The sequence below is a fragment of the Pseudorasbora parva genome, chromosome 23 (genome assembly GCF_024679245.1).
Source record: "Pseudorasbora parva isolate DD20220531a chromosome 23, ASM2467924v1, whole genome shotgun sequence".
Taxonomy (NCBI): domain Eukaryota; kingdom Metazoa; phylum Chordata; class Actinopteri; order Cypriniformes; family Gobionidae; genus Pseudorasbora; species Pseudorasbora parva.
Window position 1 is genome coordinate 36,863,122 of NC_090194.1, and position 23,658 is coordinate 36,886,779.

A 23,658-nucleotide genomic window follows, 5' to 3' on the forward strand; every position below is an offset into this window, starting at 1 on the left:
CAAGGTGTATTTTTTAAACAGTAGGCTATAATATTGAAAATAAAGCAACTAACTGCATTGGATCTGAGCGACATAAGTTGTCTGTAAATGATGGGTTTTGGCCATCAAAGGCTTAGTTCACATTCCATTAATTACTTACCCTCATGCCGTTCGACACCCGCTAGACCGTTGTTAATCTTCGGAACATCAAGTTAAGATAATTTTCTTCAAAACCAATGGCTCAGAAAGGCCTCGGTAGCAATGACATTTTCTCACTCAAGACCCATAAAGACGTTGTTACAAAGCCCATCTCACTACAGTGTTTCTACAACGAAGGGATGAGAATATTTTTTGTGTGCAAAACAAAACAAAAAACTAAATAACGACTTTTATGATGGGCCATTTCAAAACACTGCCTTATGAACCGTTATCGAATCGTCAAAGTCACGTGATTCCAGCAGTTTGGCGGGTTTGAAACACGATCCGAATTTTTCGGATCCAGTTTCTGCAGCCGTTTGTTTCTGCTATAAAGAAGCGATAGCGCCATCTATGGGACTATAACTTGAGCGTTTGGCTTTTACTTACACACACATCAAACAAGGGTTAGGCTACTTTACATGACTTAATTTTTTTTATCGTCTATATAGACATGCCCTCTTTGAAGGATAGTAGATTACTTATGGCCTTTTTGTGCACTTGACTTTACTGCAAAAAAAAAAAAAATGCTTTTCTTACTTAGTATTTTTGTCTTGATTTTAGTCCAAACATCTAAAAATTCTTAAAACAAGAAGTATTTACTAGACAAGCAAAAGTAATTGTCTTGTCTTGGGAAAAAATAACTCAAAATTAAGAGAGTTTTTGCTTAAAATAAGATAAATAATCTGCCAATGGGGTGAGAAAAATAATCTCATCAAAATAAAAGCATAAAATCTTGCCAATTATTTTTCTCACCCCATTGGCAGATCATTTATCTTATTTTAAGCAAAAACTCTCTTAATTTTGAGTTATTTTCCCCCAAACCAAGACAATAATTTTTACTTGTCTAGCAAATGTTTCTTAATTTTTTAGATATTTTGACTAGAAACAAGACAAAAATACTAAGTAAGAAAAGCATTTTTTGCAGTGTTGAGAGTTTGTAGACGTTTAGAGGCTGTTGTGTCGACTTCAATTTATTGCTATATTGAGGCGTTCAATTTTATTTCAATTTTATTGCTTTTATGCTCATGAAGAGCAATTTCTAGACTGTGAAATTAAAATGTACATTGGCTAAGCCTATAAATCTGTCATATTGCCTGGGGATTGTCCCGTACCTGTGCGAGCCGTCTTGATGTTGACCGGCTGGAACCCTCCGTTGAGCGCCGATGAATCCATGATGTCTGAGTCGAAGTCTCGGTGGTTCTTCCGGTAGACAAACAGCGCCACGATGACGGAAATCACCAAACACATGATGACGGCGATGACGATGCCCACGTAAAGAGCCACGTCATCTGTGCTGGGGGCCGCTGAAGACACACACACACACACACGTTTGTTTTTGTGACATGTGGGGACATTCCAGGTGTAATGGTTTTAATACTGTACAAACTGTATTTTATATCCCCTTACACTGCCCCTAAACCTACCCATCTCACACACACACACACACACAGCCCCTAAACCTACCCATCACAGGAAACATTCTGCATTTTTACTTTCTAAAAAAACTCATCCTGTGTGATTTATAAGCCTTTTGAAAAGTGGGGACATGGGTAATGTCCTCATATTTCACCCTCTCCTGTAATACCCGTATCATTTGTGTCCTAATATTTAATGAAAACATGCCCAGAGAGAGAGAGAGAGAGAGAGAGAGAGCGAGAGAGAGCGAGAGAGAGCGAGAGAGAGAGAGAGAGAGAAAGAGAGAGAGAGAGAGAGAGAGAGAGAGAGCGAGAGAGAGCGAGAGAGAGAGAGAGAGAGAGAGAGAGAGAGAGAGAGAGAGAGAGAGAGAGAGAGAGAGAGAGAGAGAGAGAGAGAGAGAGAGAACATCAGTCTCTCACTGCTGATTTATAGCACTTTTATTAAAGCTGTGTTAAATTAGGAGGGAGATTCTATCTGGGGTCCAATATCCTCACTGATCGCTCGAGATATTAATAAAGTCAAGACTTCATTACCGTCCCGTGAGCGAGAGGAACCTGTGATGCTGACGAAACATCTAACAGTAGTGTAGTCTGAACAAAAACTCAAGATCGTCAGTATAACGGACACTACTGAGTGCATCTCATCCCATCAACCTAAAGTCACCGTCTGTTTATGATATTAGTTAGTCTTTCGTTTTGAACACAAGTGTTTCGTAACTCAAAGTTGCTTTTTGCGCTGATGTCATATGATATAAATCACACATGAATCATCTGATCTGCTTCTTCGTGTCCATCAAGATGCAAATCAAGAGAGAAAATAATCGTTTACATTTAAGCATTTTTGCAGACGATTCTGACTTATTCACTGAATTATAGTTGTTGGAAAAATATTAGATTTTTGCTGGAAAGATGAAAATAAAAGTGAACATTGAAAAAGTGAACAATTATGTATTTGAACACACACACACACACACACACACACACACACACACACACACACACACACACACACACACACACACACACACACACACACTACGATCCCCTAAAGGATTATTATGAACACACACTAATACTGTGTTTGACCCTTTCGCCTCCAGAACTGCCTTAATTCTCCGTGGCATTGATCAACAAGCTCCTGAAAGCGTTTTTTAGAAATGTTGGCCCATATTGATAGGAGAGCATCTTGCAGTTGATGGAGATTTGTGGGATGCACATCCAGGGCACGAAGCTCCCGTTCCACCACATCCCAAAGATGCTCTATTGGGTTGAGATCTGGTGACTGTGGCGGTACAGTCAACTGATTGGCATGTTCAAGAAACCAATTTGAAATGATTGGAGCTTTGTGACATGGTGCATTATCCTGCTGGAAGTAGCCATCAGAGGATGGGCACATGGTGGTCATAAAGGGATGGACATGGTCAGAAACAATGCTCAGGTAGGCCGTGGCATTTAAACGATGCCCAATTGGCACTAAGGGGCCTAAAGTGTGCCAAGAAAACATCCCCCACACCATTACACCACCACCACCAGCCTGCACAGTGGGAACAAGGCATGATGGATCCATGTTCTCATTCTGTTTACGCCAAATTCTGACTCTACCATCTGAATGTCTCAACAGAAATCGAGACTCATCAGACCAGGCAACATTTCTCCAGTCTTCAACTGTCCACTTTTGGTGAGCTTGTGCAAATTGTCGCCTCTTTTTCCTGTTTGTAGTGGAGATGAGTGGTACCCGGTGGGGTCTTCTGCTGTTGTAGCCCATCCGCCTCAAGGTTGTGTGTGTTGTGGCTTCACAAATGCTTTGCTGCATACCTCGGTTGTAACGAGTGGTTATTTCAGTCAAAGTTGCTCTTCTATCAGCTTGAATCAGTCGGCCCATTCTCCTCTGACCTCGAGCATCAACAAGGCATTTTCTCCCACAGGACTGCTGCAGACTGGATGCTCTTCCCTTTTCACACCATTCTTTGTAAACCCTAGAAATGGTTGTGTGTGTAAATCCCAGTAACTGAGCAGATTGTGAAATACTCAGACCGGCCCGTCTGGCACCAACAACCATGCCGCACTCAAAATTCTTAAAAATATACAGATATATATTCAAATATACAGAATTTATATATATACACTATATACACTCTCTCAAACTCTCTCTCTCTCTCTCTCTCTCTCTCTCTCTCTCTCTCTCTCACACACACACACACACACACACAGAGTTATTACATCTTTTCAGCCGTAACTATGATGTAAAAGGACTTTAAAATGATGAATTTAAGGTTTGTCACAACTCTAAGAGACAGAAATATATAACTGTTTGTGAAATAATATTAGCGCAATGTGTAAAGCAGATGAACAATATGAGGATGTGCTCTTCAGATCTGGCCTGACTGTGTTTTCTCACTTCATCACGGATCACGTCTGTAAATCAGACATTTCTTTCTCTATTCTTCCCTCGGCTCTCTCCGTCCCGATGATTGTGCGGAATGGAAACTTTGACAAGCCATCATTAGAAGCAATACTTTGGCTTCATTTCCATAGAAACCGTTCTTTTGTCCCCTGATAATTGTGAAAAATGCAATTTCCTGTCAAAGCAGTGACAAGTGTGGAAGCGGCTGTAATATAAAGGTGTCGGCACAGGCCCGTCTCTGAACAGGCGACAGGAACCCATTGATCCTGCATCGATACGCAGGTCACCTCTGCCTGCCCAGTTAAACCGGCACATGCTCCTAATTCACTGATTTGTGCTCGCATTGAACCCTCTGAGCGGAGAGTGGACCAGCAGAGGGCGCTGTCAGCCATCACTCACTCTACTCTACTGACACTCATACTGTACCTGCACTACACACAACACACACCTACACTATATTCCAGCTCTTAAAGGGGCCACACTATATTCCAGCTCTTAAAGGGGCCACACTATATTCCAGCTCTTAAAGGGGCCACACTATATTATATATATAATATTATATATATAATATTATATATATATATATATATATATATATATATATATATATATATATATATATATATATATATATATATATATATTATTATTTAATCAATTAATTTATCAAAACATTTTGTGAAACTGTTTTATGCTACACTGGAATGCAGTATTACAGCAACGATCCCTCAGTAGGCGTCAGTGTTTAGTGTTTAGTTTGCAGTGTGCATCTGAACACAGCCAGTGTTTGTGTCGGAGTGTGAAGGAAGTGTTCAGCAGCTCTACTCACTTATGTTTATTGGTTTATGATAGCACAGTAATAACCTGCTGTGCTTAAAGAGAAAGAGCATTAATTCAGATACACCGGACCCAGCAGCACTCGCGTCACTGATTAAAGGCCTGTGCGTCGCCTGGACACCTGGTGTGTGTGTGTGTGTGAAAGAGTATGTGTGTATGTGAAAGTGAGTGTGTGAGTGAGTGTGTGTGAGCGAGTGCGTACGTGCGTGTGTGAGAGTGCGTGTGGGTGAGCGAGTGCATGTGTGAGTGCGCGTGTGTGTAAGTACGCATGTTAGAGAGTGTGTGTTTGTGGGAATGTGTGTGTGTGAGTACGCATGCGAGAGAGTGTGCGTTTGTGGGAATGTGTGTGTGTGAGAGAGAGTGTGTGTATGCATGTAGATGTGTGTTTGTGTTACGCGTGTGTGTATATGAAATTGTGTGTGTGTGTGTGTGTGTGTGTGTGTGTGTGTGTGTGTGTGTGTGCGAGTGTGTAAGTGTGTGTGTGTGTGTTTGTGTGTGTGTGTGTGAGTACGCATGTGAGAGAGTGTGTTTGTGGGAATGTGTGTGTGTGTGTTTGCATGTAAATGTGTGTTTGTGCGTGTGTGTGTGCACGCGAGTGTGCGTGTGTAAGTGTGTGTGTGAGTATGCATGTGAGAGAGTGTGTTTGTGGGAATGTGTGTGTGTGTGAGTGTGTGTATGCATGTAAATGTGTGTTTGTGTGTGCATGTGTATATGAAAGTGTGTGTGCGCGTGTGTGTAAGTGTGTGTGTGTGTGAGTACGCATGAGAGAGTGTGTTTGTGGGAATGTGTATGCATGTAAATGTGTGTTTGTGCGTGTGTGTGTGTGTGTGTGCATGAGTGTGTGTGTGTGTGTGTCTGCAGCTGCTGCACTTTTAAAGGTAGCAGCAATCAATGTCACGATCATCGCTGCACGGCCCCTCGTTGAGTTTAATCACTGTGACATTCCAGATTAATCTCACTAATGTGAACGCTGCCCTCTAAAGCCAGACGCTCTGACCTGCAGCTCCACGGCCGTCTGACACAACACACACGGCTTCACATGTACACAACACACACACGGCTTCACATGTAGACAACACACACGGCTTCACATGTACACAACACACACGGCTTCACATGTACACAACACACAGACGGCTTCACATGTACACAACACACACACGGCTTCACATGTACACAACACACACACGGCTTCACATGTAAACAACACACACACGGCTTCACATGTACACAACACACAGACGGCTTCACATGTACACCACACACACGGCTTCACATGTAAACAACACACACACGGCTTCACATGTACACAACACACACACGGCTTCACATGTAGACAACACACACACGGCTTCACATGTACACAACACACACACGGCTTCACATGTAGACAACACACACACGGCTTCACATGTAGACAACACACACACGGCTTCACATGTAGACAACACACACACGGCTTCACATGTACACAACACACACACGGCTTCACATGTAGACAACACACACACGGCTTCACATGTACACCACACACACAGCTTCACATGTAGACAATACACACACGGCTTCACATGTACACAACACACACACGGCTTCACATGTAGACAACACACACACGGCTTCACATGTACACAACACACACACGGCTTCACATGTAGACAACACACACACGGCTTCACATGTAGACAACACACACACGGCTTCACATGTAGACAACACACACACGGCTTCACATGTACACAACACACACACGGCTTCACATGTAGACAACACACACACGGCTTCACATGTACACCACACACACAGCTTCACATGTAGACAATACACACACGGCTTCACATGTACACAACACACACACGGCTTCACATGTAGACAACACACACACGGCTTCACATGTACACAACACACACACGGCTTCACATGTACACAACACACACACGGCTTCACATGTACACAACACACACGGCTTCACATGTACACAACACACACGGCTTCACATGTACACAACACACACACGGCTTCACATGTAGACAACACACACGGCTTCACATGTACACAACACACACGGCTTCACATGTACACAACACACAGACGGCTTCACATGTACACAACACACACACGGCTTCACATGTACACAACACACACACGGCTTCACATGTAAACAACACACACACGGCTTCACATGTACACAACACACAGACGGCTTCACATGTACACAACACACACACGGCTTCACATGTAAACAACACACACACGGCTTCACATGTACACAACACACACACGGCTTCACATGTACACAACACACACACGGCTTCACATGTACACAACACACACACGGCTTCACATGTAGACAACACACACACGGCTTCACATGTACACAACACACACACGGCTTCACATGTAGACAACACACACACGGCTTCACATGTAGACAACACACACACGGCTTCACATGTAGACAACACACACACGGCTTCAAATGTACACAACACACACACGGCTTCACATGTAGACAACACACACACGGCTTCACATGTACACCACACACACAGCTTCACATGTAGACAATACACACACGGCTTCACATGTACACAACACACACACGGCTTCACATGTAGACAACACACACACGGCTTCACATGTACACAACACACACACGGCTTCACCAAGGTTATTTTCGTAAACGAAAACTGAAACTAAGACTAAAACTATTGGTCAAAAAACATTTTCGTAAACTGAAATAAAATTAAAAAATCTGAATAAATAAAAAACTAAAACTAAACGAAACTAACTACTCTTTCTAAAAAACTAACTGAAATAAAATAATAATTAGCAAAAATAAATATTCGTTTTCGTTATTAATAAGCTCTCTTTACTGTGGTGGAGGATCTGACTGTGGCGGTCGAGGGAGTGTCTGTATATTGCGCTACTGCGCGTGAAGTGATCTGAGTGACGGACGCGTGCAGACGGGCAACACATCGCTAAACGGCAGTTCACAAAGAATCAACGCGTCCGTGGCAGTGAAATGGGAAATAACACAAGGTAATGAGATGCACGTTGAACTTCTTTTAACTTAAGCTCACTGTTTTAGAATGCCGTTTCTTACACGACGAGAGACGCAGGCACAAAAGTCAGCAACTATAGTAGCAAGTACTAGCCTACTGTACGTTTGAGATTTCATGTTTGCATTATATTGACAGGCTCAAAGGTGTTATCATAATCATTTACATTATATTATATTATCTGTGTGGAGACATTTCCCCACAAAGTAGGGAATACCAGGATACACACACACACACACACACACACACACACACACACACACACACACACACACACACACACACACACACACACACACACACACACACGTTTGTTTCACTATATAAGTGAGGACATTGCATGGACTTCCATTGATTTTATATCAGGTTAATGATATTTTATATCCCCTAACCCAACCCCTCTCCCTAAACCTCCCCATCCCAAGAACGTGCAAAACAATAGATTTAAATAAAAACATGTTTTGGCCGATTTATAAGCCTTTTTAACTTGTGAAGACCAGTCAAATGTCCTTATTAGTCAGTTATCATAATATTTTACTAGATAAGTGAAGACATTGGCCCCCTTTACAATTATAGCACCACACACACACACACACACACACACACACACACACACACACACACACACACACACACACACACACACACACACACACACACACAACACTGTGGTGGCTGTATTCAGATGACTTTAGCTGTGGTCTTACACTGCTAGCCTACATTGTTCTACTGAAGAAATTAAAATAAGCTTTTAATTGTTTAACAATATTTCATCTTTGTTATGAATGAGTTTGTCTGGAATTTATAATTTTTACTTTTATATTTTACTTTGCATTTATTTTGTTCTTTAAGATAGGCTAATACTCAGAGGATCTATGTCAAAAATATCAAATATAATTTTTTAATATCAAAATATAACTTATTTCATTTTTAATCTCCAGATCGTTGTTTGTATAGGTCATAGTTTGACTCAAGCTTTTTTGCTCAAAGGTGAAGACCCAACTTTATGCAGGTTTTGTAAGACCTTCCTGGGTTTAAACAATAATGCTCGTTTATCAAGTGATTTCACTTTAGGATGTTTAGTAAGATTAAACTCTAATCTGTGCAAACATTTAACTTTGCTGAAATTAAAAACCTTGATTTGGTCTCTACAGTTCATTATGCTAACTCTGCTAAACTATAATTACTAAAACTAAAACTGAAACTAAATAAATAAAAACTAAATAGAAATGTATTTGCAAAATAAAAACTAAACTAAAACTAGCAAAACCATTTGTAAAACTAACTAAAACTAAACTGAAATTTGTAGCAAAATTGAAAACGATAATAAAATAAAAACTAATTTCAAAAAGCAAAACTATAATAACCTTGGGCTTCACATGTACACAACACACACACGGCTTCACATGTACACAACACACACGGCTTCACATGTACACAACACACACGGCTTCACATGTACACAACACACACACGGCTTCACATGTACACAACACACACACGGCTTCACATGTACACAACACACACGGCTTCACATGTACACAACACACAGACGGCTTCACATGTACACAACACACACACGGCTTCACATGTACACAACACACACACGGCTTCACATGTACACAACACACACACGGCTTCACATGTATACAACACACACACGGCTTCACATGTACACAACACACACGGCTTCACATGTACACAACACACACACGGCTTCACATGTACACAACACACACGGCTTCACATGTACACAACACACACGGCTTCACATGTACACAACACACACGGCTTCACATGTACACAACACACACACGGCTTCACATGTACACAACACACACGGCTTCACATGTACACAACACACACACGGCTTCACATGTAGACAACACACACACGGCTTCACATGTACACAACACACACAGCTTCACATGTACACAACACACACACGGCTTCACATGTAGACAACACACACACGGCATCACATGTACACAACACACACGCGGCTTCACATGTACACAACACACACACGGCTTCACATGTACACAACACACACACGGCTTCACATGTACACAACACACACGGCTTCACATGTACACAACACACACACGGCTTCACATGTACACAACACACACGGCTTCACATGTACACAACACACACACGGCTTCACATGTACACAACACACACACGGCTTCACATGTACAAAACACACACAGCTTCACATGTACACAACACACACGGCTTCACATGTACACAACACACACACGGCTTCACATGTACACAACACAAACACGGCTTCACATGTACACAACACACACACGGCTTCACATGTACACAACACAAACACGGCTTCACATGTACACAACACACACACGGCTTCACATGTACACAACACACACACGGCTTCACATGTAGACAACACACACACAGTCTTAGTCTTTCTTCTCTATTGTTCCTCTTTTATAACCGTTGTGTACGCACAAAACAGGCCTGAAAGAGGTGTACACAACTTCCGGCATACAAGTTGTGAAAAACAAACTATTACTTCCGTCTGGAAGATCAAACCAGCGCGATCATAGATGTGTATTATGTAGATTCCTCATTCGGCAGGCACTAAATGAGGAATATATATATACATCTATGATCGCGCCGGTTTAATCTTCCAGACGGCAGTAATAGCGGATGGGAACACTAGATGAGATTCATCTGATATGAGGTAATAAAATAACAAATACTGTTGTGTTTCTCTCAGAAACCGATCGGTTCGTGTCTTAAGACATCAGTGTGTCGTCACGAGCAGCAGGGTTTGTGTGTGTGTTGTCTAAGCATGTTTTATTTTCCTCTCATAGAATTGTTCCCCATTCCCATCATTATGACTGACAGACGGCAACGGTTGAGTTAAAAATCTTCATTTGTGTTCTCCTGAAGAAACAAACACACCTACATGTTGGATGCTCTGGGGGTCAGCAGATAAACATTTTCATTTTTGGGTGAACTATCCCTTTAAGACCTCAGTTCTTCCGGGCCGGTTCAGTGGACCCGTTTGAAGACAGGGTTTGAGATACGGTCATGAACGCGAGAGGAACTGATCCTATCGACCGGCCTGTGATCTCCGAGCCTGCGGGGCGAAAAGAGGCCGACTAACGGGGTTTGATTACCTGCCAGACTCTAAGCCCGATGTTTCCACGCGCACCAACTTTGACACGGTCGCACCCGCGCCGCATCCCAAATGAGCGAGAGAGACCTGACCTGTGCGGACGGCGAGCAAATGCAAAAATCTATTCCTGGTCAGGCGGCTGACACGGATACTCCCTCATTTCTCTGCAAACAGAGGGATCTTCTGTATTATTCATAAACTTCCATCTTTAACAAAGATATCAGGGTAAATGATGACTCTCCACTGGACCATAAAGCCGCTCATATTCTGGTCCGTGTGGACGCGGCGAATCGAGCCGGAATGATGAAAGTCCTCCGATATCATCTACCGCACAACCCTTCCGTCCGGCCCTCGTACTTTGATGATAAAGCAGCACACTCACCAGGGGTGAGCATTAAAATGTATCGCTGAGATTAATACGCTTCTTTGAACATGAGGGACTGTAGGTAGAACAGCACGAGGAGAGACCGAGAGAGAGAGAAGAAAACAGGGAGGAAATGAAAAGGATTATTGAGCGGTTGCACTGGAGAGGCGGGCGAGAGACACATTTCCTCAGCCGGCGATCACAGCAGCCATGTGTGAAAGAGACGCCCTGGGCTCAAGGCCGGAGAAGAGCCGCACGCCACACCAAACACACACACACACACACACACACACACACGTCTGGTTCACTATCTTTGTGGGGATTCTCCATAGACGTAATGGTTTTTATACTGTACAAACTGTACATTCTAGCCCCCTATACTGCCCCTAAACTTATCCAACACACACACACAGCCCCTAAACCTACCCATCACACACATACACACACCTACACACACACACACACACACACACATACAAACATCCCCTAAACCTACCCATCACAGGAAACATTCTGCATTTTTACTTTCTCAAAAAAAACTCATCCTGTATGATTTATAAGCATTTTAAAAGTGGGGACCACTGGCTGGTGATCTCAGGTTTTACTATCCTTATGGGGACATTTGGTCCCTACAATGTAATATAAACAAGGACACACACAGTCACACACACACACGTTTGTTTTTGTGACATATGGGGACATTCCATAAGCGTAGTGGTTTTTATACCGTTTTATAACATTTATTCATCCTCATGTTGTTACAAACCTGTATGACTTCATACTGAAAATACTTAATACATGTTTTCTATTTAAACAGCCTTGGACCGCAATGCATGGTCAAACAACACAGATGTTTCTCGATATATATCTTCTTTTGTGTTTGGAATAAAATTATAACAGAATTGACCATTTTAATTTGTGATACAAAAGATTAATATTGTAAAAAAGCAGCTGAATGCATTCTTAGCTGGTCTAAGATATTCTCCCATGATTCACACCAGCACAAAACCCTTCTCAAATCAGCTAAACAGACCGGACTGGGTGAGCAAATTACATTAGACAATCTAAGGTGGTTTGTTGGTCTAAAATGGTCTCTGCTGGTTTAGATGTTCTCCCAGGCTCAACACAAGTCCCGAATCCCTCTAAAACTAGCAAAACGGACCAGACCAGGTGACCAAACAAACTAGACTGTCCAGTCTAAGGGAGTTTGCTCATCTAGTTTGGTTTATTTTGCTTGAATCAAGCCTGAGAGTCCACCGAAACCATCTATGGTGGTCTGGTCCCCCAGTCTGGTCTGTTTTGCTGGTCTTAGTTGGTCACCCAGGCTTACCACAACCGCCTGGGTAAGAAAACCTCCTAAGATAAGACAGTTTAAACTGATCTTCCAGTCTTGATACAAGCCCCAAAACCCTGTAAAAACAGCAAAACAGACCAGACCAGGTGGCCAAACCAGCTTAGACTGTCTAAATGGGGTAGTCTGGCTTGATTTACTTGTATCAAGCCGAGGACTCCTCCTAAGCCAGCTTAGAATGCAAAGTCTAAGGTGGTTTTGATCTGGTCTGGTCTGTTTTGATGGTCTAAGCTAAGTTTAGCTGGTCGCCCAGCCTTAAAGGACTACTCCGGTGAGAAATGACCCTAGGGGTGATTAACAGATGGTCAGCGAGTAGATCGTTCTCTGGGATGCGTTTTCATGAAATCGAATGTAAAGAGTTTTATCTCTAAACACAGATTAGCTTATAACGCTCGTCTATGGGGCACAGGGTAAGAGAAATTAAACCGCTAGTTAATACCACTAACAACGCTTATAATATCCTCACACTAACGGCAGCATAATGAGGGTCCCTACATGCTAACCGAAGCATTGAGAACTTTGCAAGAGTACAAACAGTTTAATAAGAAGATACTTTATAAAGAGAGTGCATTACGCGTTCACGGACGGCAGCCATCTTGGAGCACAGTCTCGACGAGTCGAGCCACGAACGCTGTGCTAAGTGATGAACTGTGACTGAATCTCATATGCGACGTCTTCTTCCCTTGTAGTTAGTCAACCATATATATTTAATAAACAGATATAATTCATGCATTTCCATGTAATTAGATTTCACAAACTTCATTCCTATCGATCAGCTCACTTAGCACAGCGCTCGTGGCTCGACTCGTTGAGACTGTTTTCCAAGATGGCTGCCGTCTGTAAACGCGTAATGTACTGTCTCTATAAAGTATCTTCTTATTAAACTGTTTGTACTCTTACAAAGTTCTCAATGCTTCGGTTTGCATGTAGGGACCCTCATTATGCTGCCGTGTTAGTGTGAGGATATTATAAGCGTTGTTAGTGGTATTAACTAGCGGTTTAATTTCTCTGACCCTGTGCCCCATAGACGAGCGTTATAAGCTAATCTGTTTTTAGAGATAAAACTCTTTACATTCGATATCATGAAAGCGCATCCCAGAGAACGATCTACTCGCTAACCATCTGTTAATCACCCCTAGGGTCATTTCTCACCAGAGTTGTTAACACAAATCCCAAACGCATTTAAAACCAAAAAAAAAAAAAAAAAAAAACAGGCCAGAGGTGAGCAAATAGTATAAAGCTGGTCACCCAGTCTTAATAAAAGCTCATAAACCCCTAAAAACCAGCAACAGACCAGACTAGGTGGCCAAACCACCTTAGACTGACTAAGTCAGGAAGTCCACCTAAACCACCTTAGACTGACTAAGTCAGGAAGTCCACCTAAACCAGCTTAGACTGTCTAAGTCAGGAAGTCCACCTAAACCAGCTTAGACTGTCTAAGTCAGGAAGTCCACCTAAACCAGCTTAGACTGGCAAACCACCTTAAACTGTCTAGCCTATGGTGGTCTGGTCCTCCAGTCTGGTCTATTTTGCTGGTCTAAGCTGATTCAGCTGGACGCCCAGGCTGGACAAGGCCAAAACCTCTCTAAAACCAGCAAAACAGACCAGATCGGGTGACCAAACAACCTTAGACTAGTTTAAGTTGTGCTTTTGTCAGCACTGAAAGACTCTGAAAGGGATAGAGATGGTATGAATGAAGAAAAAGAATAAAAAGGAGGAAATGAGGAAGGTCTGGAGACATGCAAACAGAAATCAATGAAATGAAGGACTCACATGGATGTGGCTGAGCATTGCTCTTGTCTGTGTGTTCGGAGGACTTCTGATATAAGGAACCTTTGGGAGAGAGGGAGGGAGGGATGGAGGGTGAGGGATGAAAATCAAATTCAACACAATCGGATTGAACAAAAGCAAACAAGCCAAACAAAGACATGAGCGATGGCGGCGGCCGAGGGCGATTGTTCTCCATTTGGTGTCACTTTCACCCTCTCCTGGACTCCTTCTGCAGACAAACGAGGCGGTCACCATCCGTCAGACGCGCTTTAGTGCTTCATTAGGACTAACGAGCGAGCGGGATGGATCGTTTTAAGCTGATAAACAGTCGTGGAGTCAATGAGTCAAAAGCACTCGCAGCCTCACATCTGACACTCGGACATGAGGAATCGGCCTCTGTGCTGCTGGACGCCATTAGACCAGAGACGGCCGCTAATGTAGCATGAGGAACGGCCGGGAGAGAGAGAGAGAGAGAGAGAGAGAGAGAGAGAGAGAGAGAGAGAGAGAGAGAGAGAGAGAGAGAGAGAGAGAGAGAGAGAGAGAGAGAGAGGGAGAGAGAGAGAGAGAGAGAGAGAGGGAGAGAGAGAGAGAGAGAGAGAGAGAGAGAGAGAGAGAGAGAGAGAGAGAGAGAGAGGGAGAGAGAGAGAGAGAGAGAGAGAGAGAGAACATCAGTCTGTGTGTGTGTGTGTGTGTGTGTGTTGGGTAGGTTTAGGGGCTGTGTGTGTGTGTGTGTGTGTGTGTGTGTGTGATGGGTAGGTTTAGGGGCTGTGTGTGTGTGATGGGTAGGTTTAGGGGCTGTGTGTGTGTGTGTGTGTGAGAGTGTGTGTGTGTGTGTGTGTGTGTGTGTGTGTGTGTGTGTGTGTGTGTGTGTGTGTGTGTGTGATGGGTAGGTTTAGGGGCTGTGTGTGTGTGTGTGTGTGTGTGTGTGTGTGTGTGTGTGTGTGTGTGTGTGTGTGTGTGTGTGTGTGTGTGTGTGATGGGTAGGTTTAGGCGCAGTGTAAGGGGATAGAAAATACGGTTTGTACAGTATAAAAACCATTACGCCTATGGAATGTCCCCACAATTCACAAAAACAAACGTGTGTGTGTGTGTGTGTTTGTGTGTGTGTGTGTGTGTGTGTGTGTGAGAGTGTGTGTGTGTGTGTGTGAGAGAGAGGGAGAGAGAGAGACAGCGAGCGCTTCCATGGAATGCGTTTTTCTTCCTGTTCCAACACATTTCCTTTGGAAGCTCATTTCCAACACATAAGAATAAAAAAATCATAAAATTATGAGATAAAAGTCACATTTGTGTAAAAAAAAAATTTCTGACACATAAGAAATAAAAAATTATGATTTAAAATCTAAATTGACTAAAAGTTGAAAATGACATAAAAGTCTAAATTATGACACAACATTGGAATTATTAGTCGAAATTGACAAAAAAGTTTAAATTATGAGACCATTTTTTAAAATCATGACAAAATCAAAATTATGACCAAAAAAGTCTAAATTATGACATACTAAATTGGAATTATTAGTCGAAATTGACACACATTGATATGCAGAGTATTCACAGCTTATATGAGCCGCACGTCCCGGTCATAATTCGGACTTTCATAATTCCGCTTTAGTGCCATAATTTAACATTTTTTTAATGTCATAATTAAGCCACTATATGTCAATTTCAAACTAGAATGGCATCATTTAACTTTTTATGTCATAATTATGGTCAAATTTTAGACTTTTCATGTTATAGTAACTTCATAATTTTGACTCGGGTCAATGTCACGTTTTTTGGCAATTACTACTTGCCATAATTTCGACTTTTCCTTATAAATATGATACGGAATATCATAATTTAAACTTTTTTATGCCACAATTATAATGTACAAAAGCTTGATTTTCCCCCCCAATGTGGTAAAAATGTGCTTCCATAACTTCTTACTGAAAATAAATGTGCAAAAAAGCTGCAGGCACGGACGAAAGATGGCACAGAAGCCTCATTTAGGTCCGGCAGATCCATCAATGGACAGAAAATCAAAGCTCTGATGGATGGAGCGTTTACGCGCGTGAAATCGACAGAGATGTGGTGCTGCGAGGAACTCATGTGACCTTTGACCTGAAGCCAGCCAGTCAATCTCAAAAACACACGTTCAGCTCACATTACAGCCCAAAATTAAGATGAAAAAGAACGAAATTAGTTTATACATAATTCAAAATAATGAGAATTTATGGGGGAAACATGCATGAAAACAGAGCTGGACAGTCCCCTTTAAAAGGTGTTTTGTTGTCGTTGTTTCAGACAGTCTATCAGGAATCACTCTTTTAGGGTCAAATGCAGTTTATAGCAAAATGGAAGAAGACGGTTCTTAAGTGTGTGCACCCATAGCCATACTTTGAAAGTATGTTTCAGTTTTTAAAACAAAACAAGACTAGTTTAGTTGCTATACACTTGGTGCATGTCTTATAAAATATTTAAAATATAAACGTCTGTGAGAAAGAGAAGAGTGAATAGTGTGAGAATATCAGATGTGTATCAGTGTATTGGATCCGTGCATTCGGCCTTAAAGTGACAGCAGCTTTGTAACTTTTCTACAAGTATTTAAATGAGTTTAAGTTAGTCGTGTGCTAGTGTGTCAGATGGAGCGTCACTGACTGGCTTAAACCATGATGGCATAATGTGCATTTATACAACTATAATACAATAATGCGCTGGCATAAAAAAGGAAATTTACTTTTGATACTTAAGTACTTTTGAAAATACTTCTGTACTTTTACTTCAGTAAAAATCAGTTTTTACAACTTTCACTTGTAACGGAGTAATATTTGACCAGTAGTACTGTTACTTTTACTCAAGTAATGAAGTTGTGTACTCTGTCATGAAATTATGGTCACAATGCAAACACATGAATATTATTCAGACATTCAGCTTCACGTAAATCAGTGGATCTCAAAGTGTGGGGCGCGGGACATAAAAAAAACAACTGCCAGGTTAACTGACTCCGCATGAAAGATGGATCGGTTTATAAAAGGCAAGAGAAAAGCAGTAGACAGACATCTCTCACAGACATCCCAGGCAGGTGCTGCTCATTCAAAGATAAATGCAGAAAATATCAGCCATATCTTGTTCTCGTGGTTGGTGAGGAGGAGAGGCTGCGTTCACACCGAATGCCGATAGAGCGTCAAATTCTCGTCTATTGGTCGCTTGAACACTTTGAATCCACACACACGTCCACAGCGGATTGAACACGTGTATAAAACGAGTGTTTGAAGCAGAATAGACCCGCGGTCGAGGCGCTCCAGGAGCTGTGTGTGGATGACGGACGCTCTCAGCGCTACTCCCGCCTGTCTCGCGTTCAAGTTCAACTCAGGAGAACCAATTCCCGAAGACGGGACGACAAGTCCGCTCTCACTCGATATATTTTAGGCTACAATAAAATAAAATATCATAAAACACCACTCTGCCTCTTTTCTGTTAATTAACAAACACACTGTAAAAATATTGTTGGTTTAACTTAAAAAAGTAAGACCTGGTTGCCTTAAAATTTTGAGTTTATTGAAATAAAAAATTTGAGTTGATATAATGAAGGAAATTTGTTTAATAAATAGAAACTCAAAATATTATTGTATCTGAACCACATTAAAAAATGTGATAAATCATGAAAATAGAACAATTTGGCTCCGTCATCAGAAATAAAACACACAATTACCCAATATACTTACACAATCTTTTAATAATATTTTAATAAAGGTTGTCGAATCTCAAAAATGTTCATTGTATTAACTCAAATTTAAAATTTCAAAGAACTAAAAATGTTAAGGCAACCAGGTAACTTATTTTTAAATGATTTTATACAGTGCATTATTAGCCACACAAATGTGGTTCAGGCAACGCATATGGATTATCTTCACTGCATATATTATAAATAACAAACGAAATATAAAACACAACCCTGCCTCTTTTCATTTACATAAAAAAAAAATTAAACATAAATATGTGTTTCAGGCAATAAGTGTGCATATTATTATCACTATAATAAAATTAAATATGACTCTTATGTTAAACGTCATTTATGTGTGATCAATAATAGCCATTATAAAAGTAGTATAAGTAAAAAAATTCCCTAACAAGGACAGTAAAAGCATATGTGTGCTGCATGCCTGATCAGTTTTAACATTTCAAAATGTTTAATTTCAATGAAAAAAGAAACGTCCATTTTGATGACATTTTTATAGGATAAAAGGGGGCGTGACCAAAAAAGTTTGAGAAGCACTTGAGGTGTCACTTTATCATGTTACTCCAACATATCTCACAGAATATCATGATGTGTTTTATTAGTGTTTGCTGTCGCTTCATATAAAATGGAACGGAGCAAATATTAGGTTTCAAACTGCAAAAAATCTGCACCAGATTTAGTTTCTGTGAGAAGAAAAAGCCGGTGTTTGCCCTTGCGTTTGTCGTGCCCTTTCCATGGATCGATATGTCAAGAAAATGTCATCTGTCTGTGCGTTAAGTAACCAAAGCCCAGAAAAGCAACATCATAACAAAGACAGACAGCCGAAGCTGCACACAAACACAGCGGCCAGACCCATCGAGCGCACAGCTAAAGCGAGAAAGGTTAAAACTATAGAGCCAAACGGAGGATAAGACTTCAAATTCAATCTGACCTGCAGCTCAAACACAATCTGAGCACTTTAAAAACTCAAAAAGCAAATAACTTTCTCTCTCAACACATTACAAACGGCACTGGAAGATGGCATTAACGCAGAGGAAGCGCTCCGTAACTGCTTTCTAACGGCATGAACTGGACGAGCGAGTTCACGTATCAAGTGTAATTCACGTCCAGTGATATTTGCAATAATGTGAGCTTTCAGATAATGTGGATTCCAGCGAAGCGGTCATTAGCATGCACATAAGTGGTTTCACCCTTTTAGCTGGAGAAAGGGGAAAAAATCAATCAAGGGAAGTGAGCCTAAATCTATAACGTTATGGGTTTTATATTCCCCACAAACTAGCCATCAATCTGCACAGAAGTAATGCTCCCACAATGCATTTCACAGGGAAAATATGAAGATTCAAATGGCACAGAAATGACTTCAATCTCTGAGATCACGGCGTTTTCCTGAAAGCTCAGTTAGCAACTCAACAAAATCACTCGACCGCAGAGAGAACGGCCCACAATACATTTCTCATTGTCATTTTCCAGCACAAACACCTAAAGACACATTTACTGGAGGTGCAAAAGGACCAGAGATGATAAAGGAACTGTAACATATTTCAATGAATCATTAAAAGGCCAAGAAAATCATGTTAATGTCAAAAACTTATATCACGAGCCGCGTTTCCATTACCCTTCAAATTGCGCAAATTGAAATTGCGATTTGAAAATACGCCCAATGGAAACGCGGCAATTTCGCAAAAACTCCCATATATCGCAAAAACGTTTTTACGCTCTCATGAGGTGGTTTTTCAGGCGATTCGAAAAAGGTCATTTTTGCAAAACTGCAATGGAAACGGTTTTTTCGCATTTACATGTCACCTGTTGCGGTGACGCATTGCTGCAACATAGGGCCTATATATTATATTTTCCACTCAATTGTGTCATAATAACAAGATAATGTAGTTAAAAGGACATATATTTTCTCCTAATAAGGACTACAGGCTATATATACTGTAATTAAGACATATATTCAAGAAATGTATTAAAACAGAAAGAGCCAGCCTGTATTTTCTTACTCAAAGGCCGAGGAAACAGGCCAGTTACGCACGTCAATCCATTCCAGACGATCTTAGTTTGTTTCTTATCTAATAAACAGGCAATTAATTGATGAAACATCGACCAAAATAAAAATACAATTTATACAAAACTAAATATGTTTTTTAAGAAAGACTTTCTAGAAAATAAAACTCGAAGTGATCAAAATCATGTGACTCCTCAGGTCTCAAACATATTGCGACTCTTGCGCATGCTGCTCACTTTTCATAATCAACATATAAATTAAAATAATAATATTACAGGCTAATGTTTAGTCCTAAACGTAGCCTATTTAGTTTCGTAGTTAGGCTATGTTTTCTTTAACACACGGCCGATAAAAGCGCCGACGTTCTCATTTTTTCCTTCTTCCTTTAAGAGAGATTAAACATTTTACAATACTCTTGTCATTTTTAGCTATACAGATAAGTTCAAGACATAATTATAAACTATAAACTGTCTATTTTTATTTGTGGACTCAGGGAACTAATTATTTTGCATGCACTCACTCCAAACGCGGTCTTCATTTCAAAAAATTATTTTGTTTATTAAATGCCATTTTTTCTTTTCCAAAGCATTTCTAAATTCAGTTCATATGTCCATCAAACGAAATATCTAGCCAAAATAAAAAATTAAAAAAACATTTGAGTTAACATGCAAACTCAAACATTTCGCTCTACTCTATATGCGTCAACCTGCCGCGCGTAAAAGTCGATCATTCTTTACAGATGACGGTTCGGTTTGAAGAGAAGACGAGACGGAGTTCTTTATTAAACTCATAAAAGACAATATAGGATTACAGTAATACTGGCTTCTAAACACAGAAATGCTACATTATCATGAAGACCTTGAAGCAGATCTGACACACACACACACACACACACACACACACACACACACACACACACACACACACACACACACACACACACACACACACACACACACACACACACACACACACACACACACACACACACCTCATATTCGTGCCGCTTAAGTAACCTAAGGGGCTTTCCTTGCCATTAATGCCATTAACACACACGTCTCCTTCCAATTAAAATAATGGCTAGTGTGGTGGATGGGATATACAAACCTACCAAGTGCCATCGTTTTGTAATGATCTAACGCGAGAGGAAAGTAATATGTTTTAGTCGCATAACTGCAGCTATGGAAACGCTGTCATTTCGCAACAGTTTTTTATCGACATTTAAGAAATATCGCAAAAGTTTTTCGCAAATCTGTAATGGAAACGCAGCTACTGACAACAGTAGTCTGGCCAGGATATTGTCATTATAAAGTTGTTGTAGCAGCCCTCAACTGATGTTTTGGCCTGAAGCTCCGCCCTCCACCTATCGACCAATCACGAAGTCAGTAGTGTTTGGGGTTGCCAGATCTGCTCTAGTTACCACAGCTGTAGATCTACAAACGTTCCTGCTGATCCCGCAGCCAATCTGGCAACCTCGAGTCAGAGAGAGGGGATAGTGATTGCAGTACCAGTTTTGGCCACAAACTTACATACACTTCCTTTAAAGGGTTAGTTCACCAAGTAATGTAAATTGTTCACACACAGATGAAGATATTAGTGTTGAAATCCGATGGCTCAGAAAGGCCTTCATTGACACCAATGTCATTTCCTCTCTCAAGACCCATAAAGGCACTAAAGACGTCGTTACAAAGCCCATCTCACTACAGCGGCTCTACAATCATTTATGAAGAGGCCAGAATAGAGTTAGTGCGCAAAAACACTAAATAACGACTTATATAGTGATGGGCCGACTTCAAAACAAAGATTCGAACCGTTATGAGTCAGTGAATCAGAATCATGAATCGATTCACTGATTCATAACGGTTCAAATCGTTATTTTTTTTGTTTTTTTGTTTTTCGTTATTTAGTTTTTTGCACACAAAAATATCCTCATCTCTTCATAAAATGATTGTAGAGCCGCTGTAGTGAGATGGGCTTTGTAACGACGTCTTTAGTCTCCTCAAATGAAGATTCAAACGGTTATGAATCAGTGAATTGATTCATGATTCGGATCACCAGTGTCTCATGATTTCAGTAGTTTGACACGCGATCCGAATCATGAATCAATTCGCTGATTCATAACCGTTTGAATCTTTATTAGAGGATTGAACACAAACGCGGAAGAGAAGCCAATGCTGAATAAAGTCGTAGTTTTTGTTATTTTTGGACCCAAATGTATTTTGGATGCTTCAAGAGACTCTAATTAACCCACTGATGTCTCATATGGACTACTGTGATGATGTTTTTATTCCCTTTCTGGACATGGGCAGTATAGTGTGCATACACTTGCATTCGCTCTCAGACTAAATATAAAATATCTTAAACTGTGTGTGTAGATGAACAGAAAAAAAATCATTATTGGGTGAACTAACCCTTTGACAAATATCTGCCAGTGGGGTCAAAAACAATATTTAAAATGATTTTTCAGAACCTATTTGGCAGATATTTGTTCTTGGTTTAAGCATATGGTTAATTTTAGGATTTTAGGATATTTCGTATTTCCAGTAAAAGCATGATTTTCTCTGAAGTTGTAGTGTTTTATGATGCATTGAAATTGAGCTTGTAAAAGTGATGAAGAAAGTCTACCATGAGAGATAGACAGATGATGCCTGACTCTGATCGATACACTCGCTCATCATTTACACGCCAAATCAAACTAGTAATGAGATTGCTGATTATCATTAACAACGTCTGATTCAATCTGCTCTGCATCCCTCGACCCCTGGCCACTTCATTTTCATGACCTAATCAGAATGAATATGAAACCCAACGTTTATTAAAGCAAACACTCTCACTGCTTTTTCCAAGTCGTTCCTGTTTTTGCATTTCCAAAACTGTGATTGAACTGGCAGGAGAGAGAGAGAGAGAGAGAGAGAGAGAGAGAGAGAGAGAGAGAGAGAGAGAGAGAGAGAGAGAGAGAGAGAGAGAGAGAGAGAGAGAGAGAGAGAGAGAGAGAGAGAGAGAGAGAGAGAGAGAGAGAGAGAGAGAGAGAGAGAGAGAGAGAGAGAGAAAGAGAGAGACGAGCGAAGGAAGGATTAGCAGACAAACACGGGACGCTTCAGAAGAGGGAGACGTTTCGTTTCAAATCTCCTCTGGCCTTCGCAACCTCTGCATGTGTAATCAGTGCCAAACAGCAGAGGATCAGGTTACTGTTTACTGGATGCACTGAGCAGAAAAACAACACTTTTACATCTGCAGCGGAAAAAGATCCTCATCCTGGACACAGCTGGAACCCTTCCGGCTTTCCCACTGATTTTTGGGAGCAAACGTAACGCCTGTCGTCATCATTCTAGACAGACGCGGTTGCTTTAAAGGGTTAGTTCAGCCAATAATGAAATGTCTGTCATTAACGCCTCTCCCTAATG

General features: G+C 41.0%; 1 protein-coding gene across 2 annotated transcripts in view; it reads right to left on the reverse strand.

The window, feature by feature from the left end:
* The window catches only part of unc5cb (unc-5 netrin receptor Cb), a 313,489-nt gene that overhangs the window by 51,589 nt on the left and 238,242 nt on the right, over nt 1–23,658 (reverse strand). The window contains exons 8-9 of one of the 2 annotated variants that reach the window (XM_067433972.1): nt 14,538–14,597; nt 1,290–1,481 (exon numbers count right to left, since the gene is read on the reverse strand). In XM_067433972.1, the coding sequence (XP_067290073.1) occupies nt 1,290–1,481; nt 14,538–14,597 (252 nt within the window). The remainder of the gene's footprint in view (nt 1–1,289; nt 1,482–14,537; nt 14,598–23,658) is intronic. The other variant, XM_067433973.1, reaches the window with a different exon arrangement.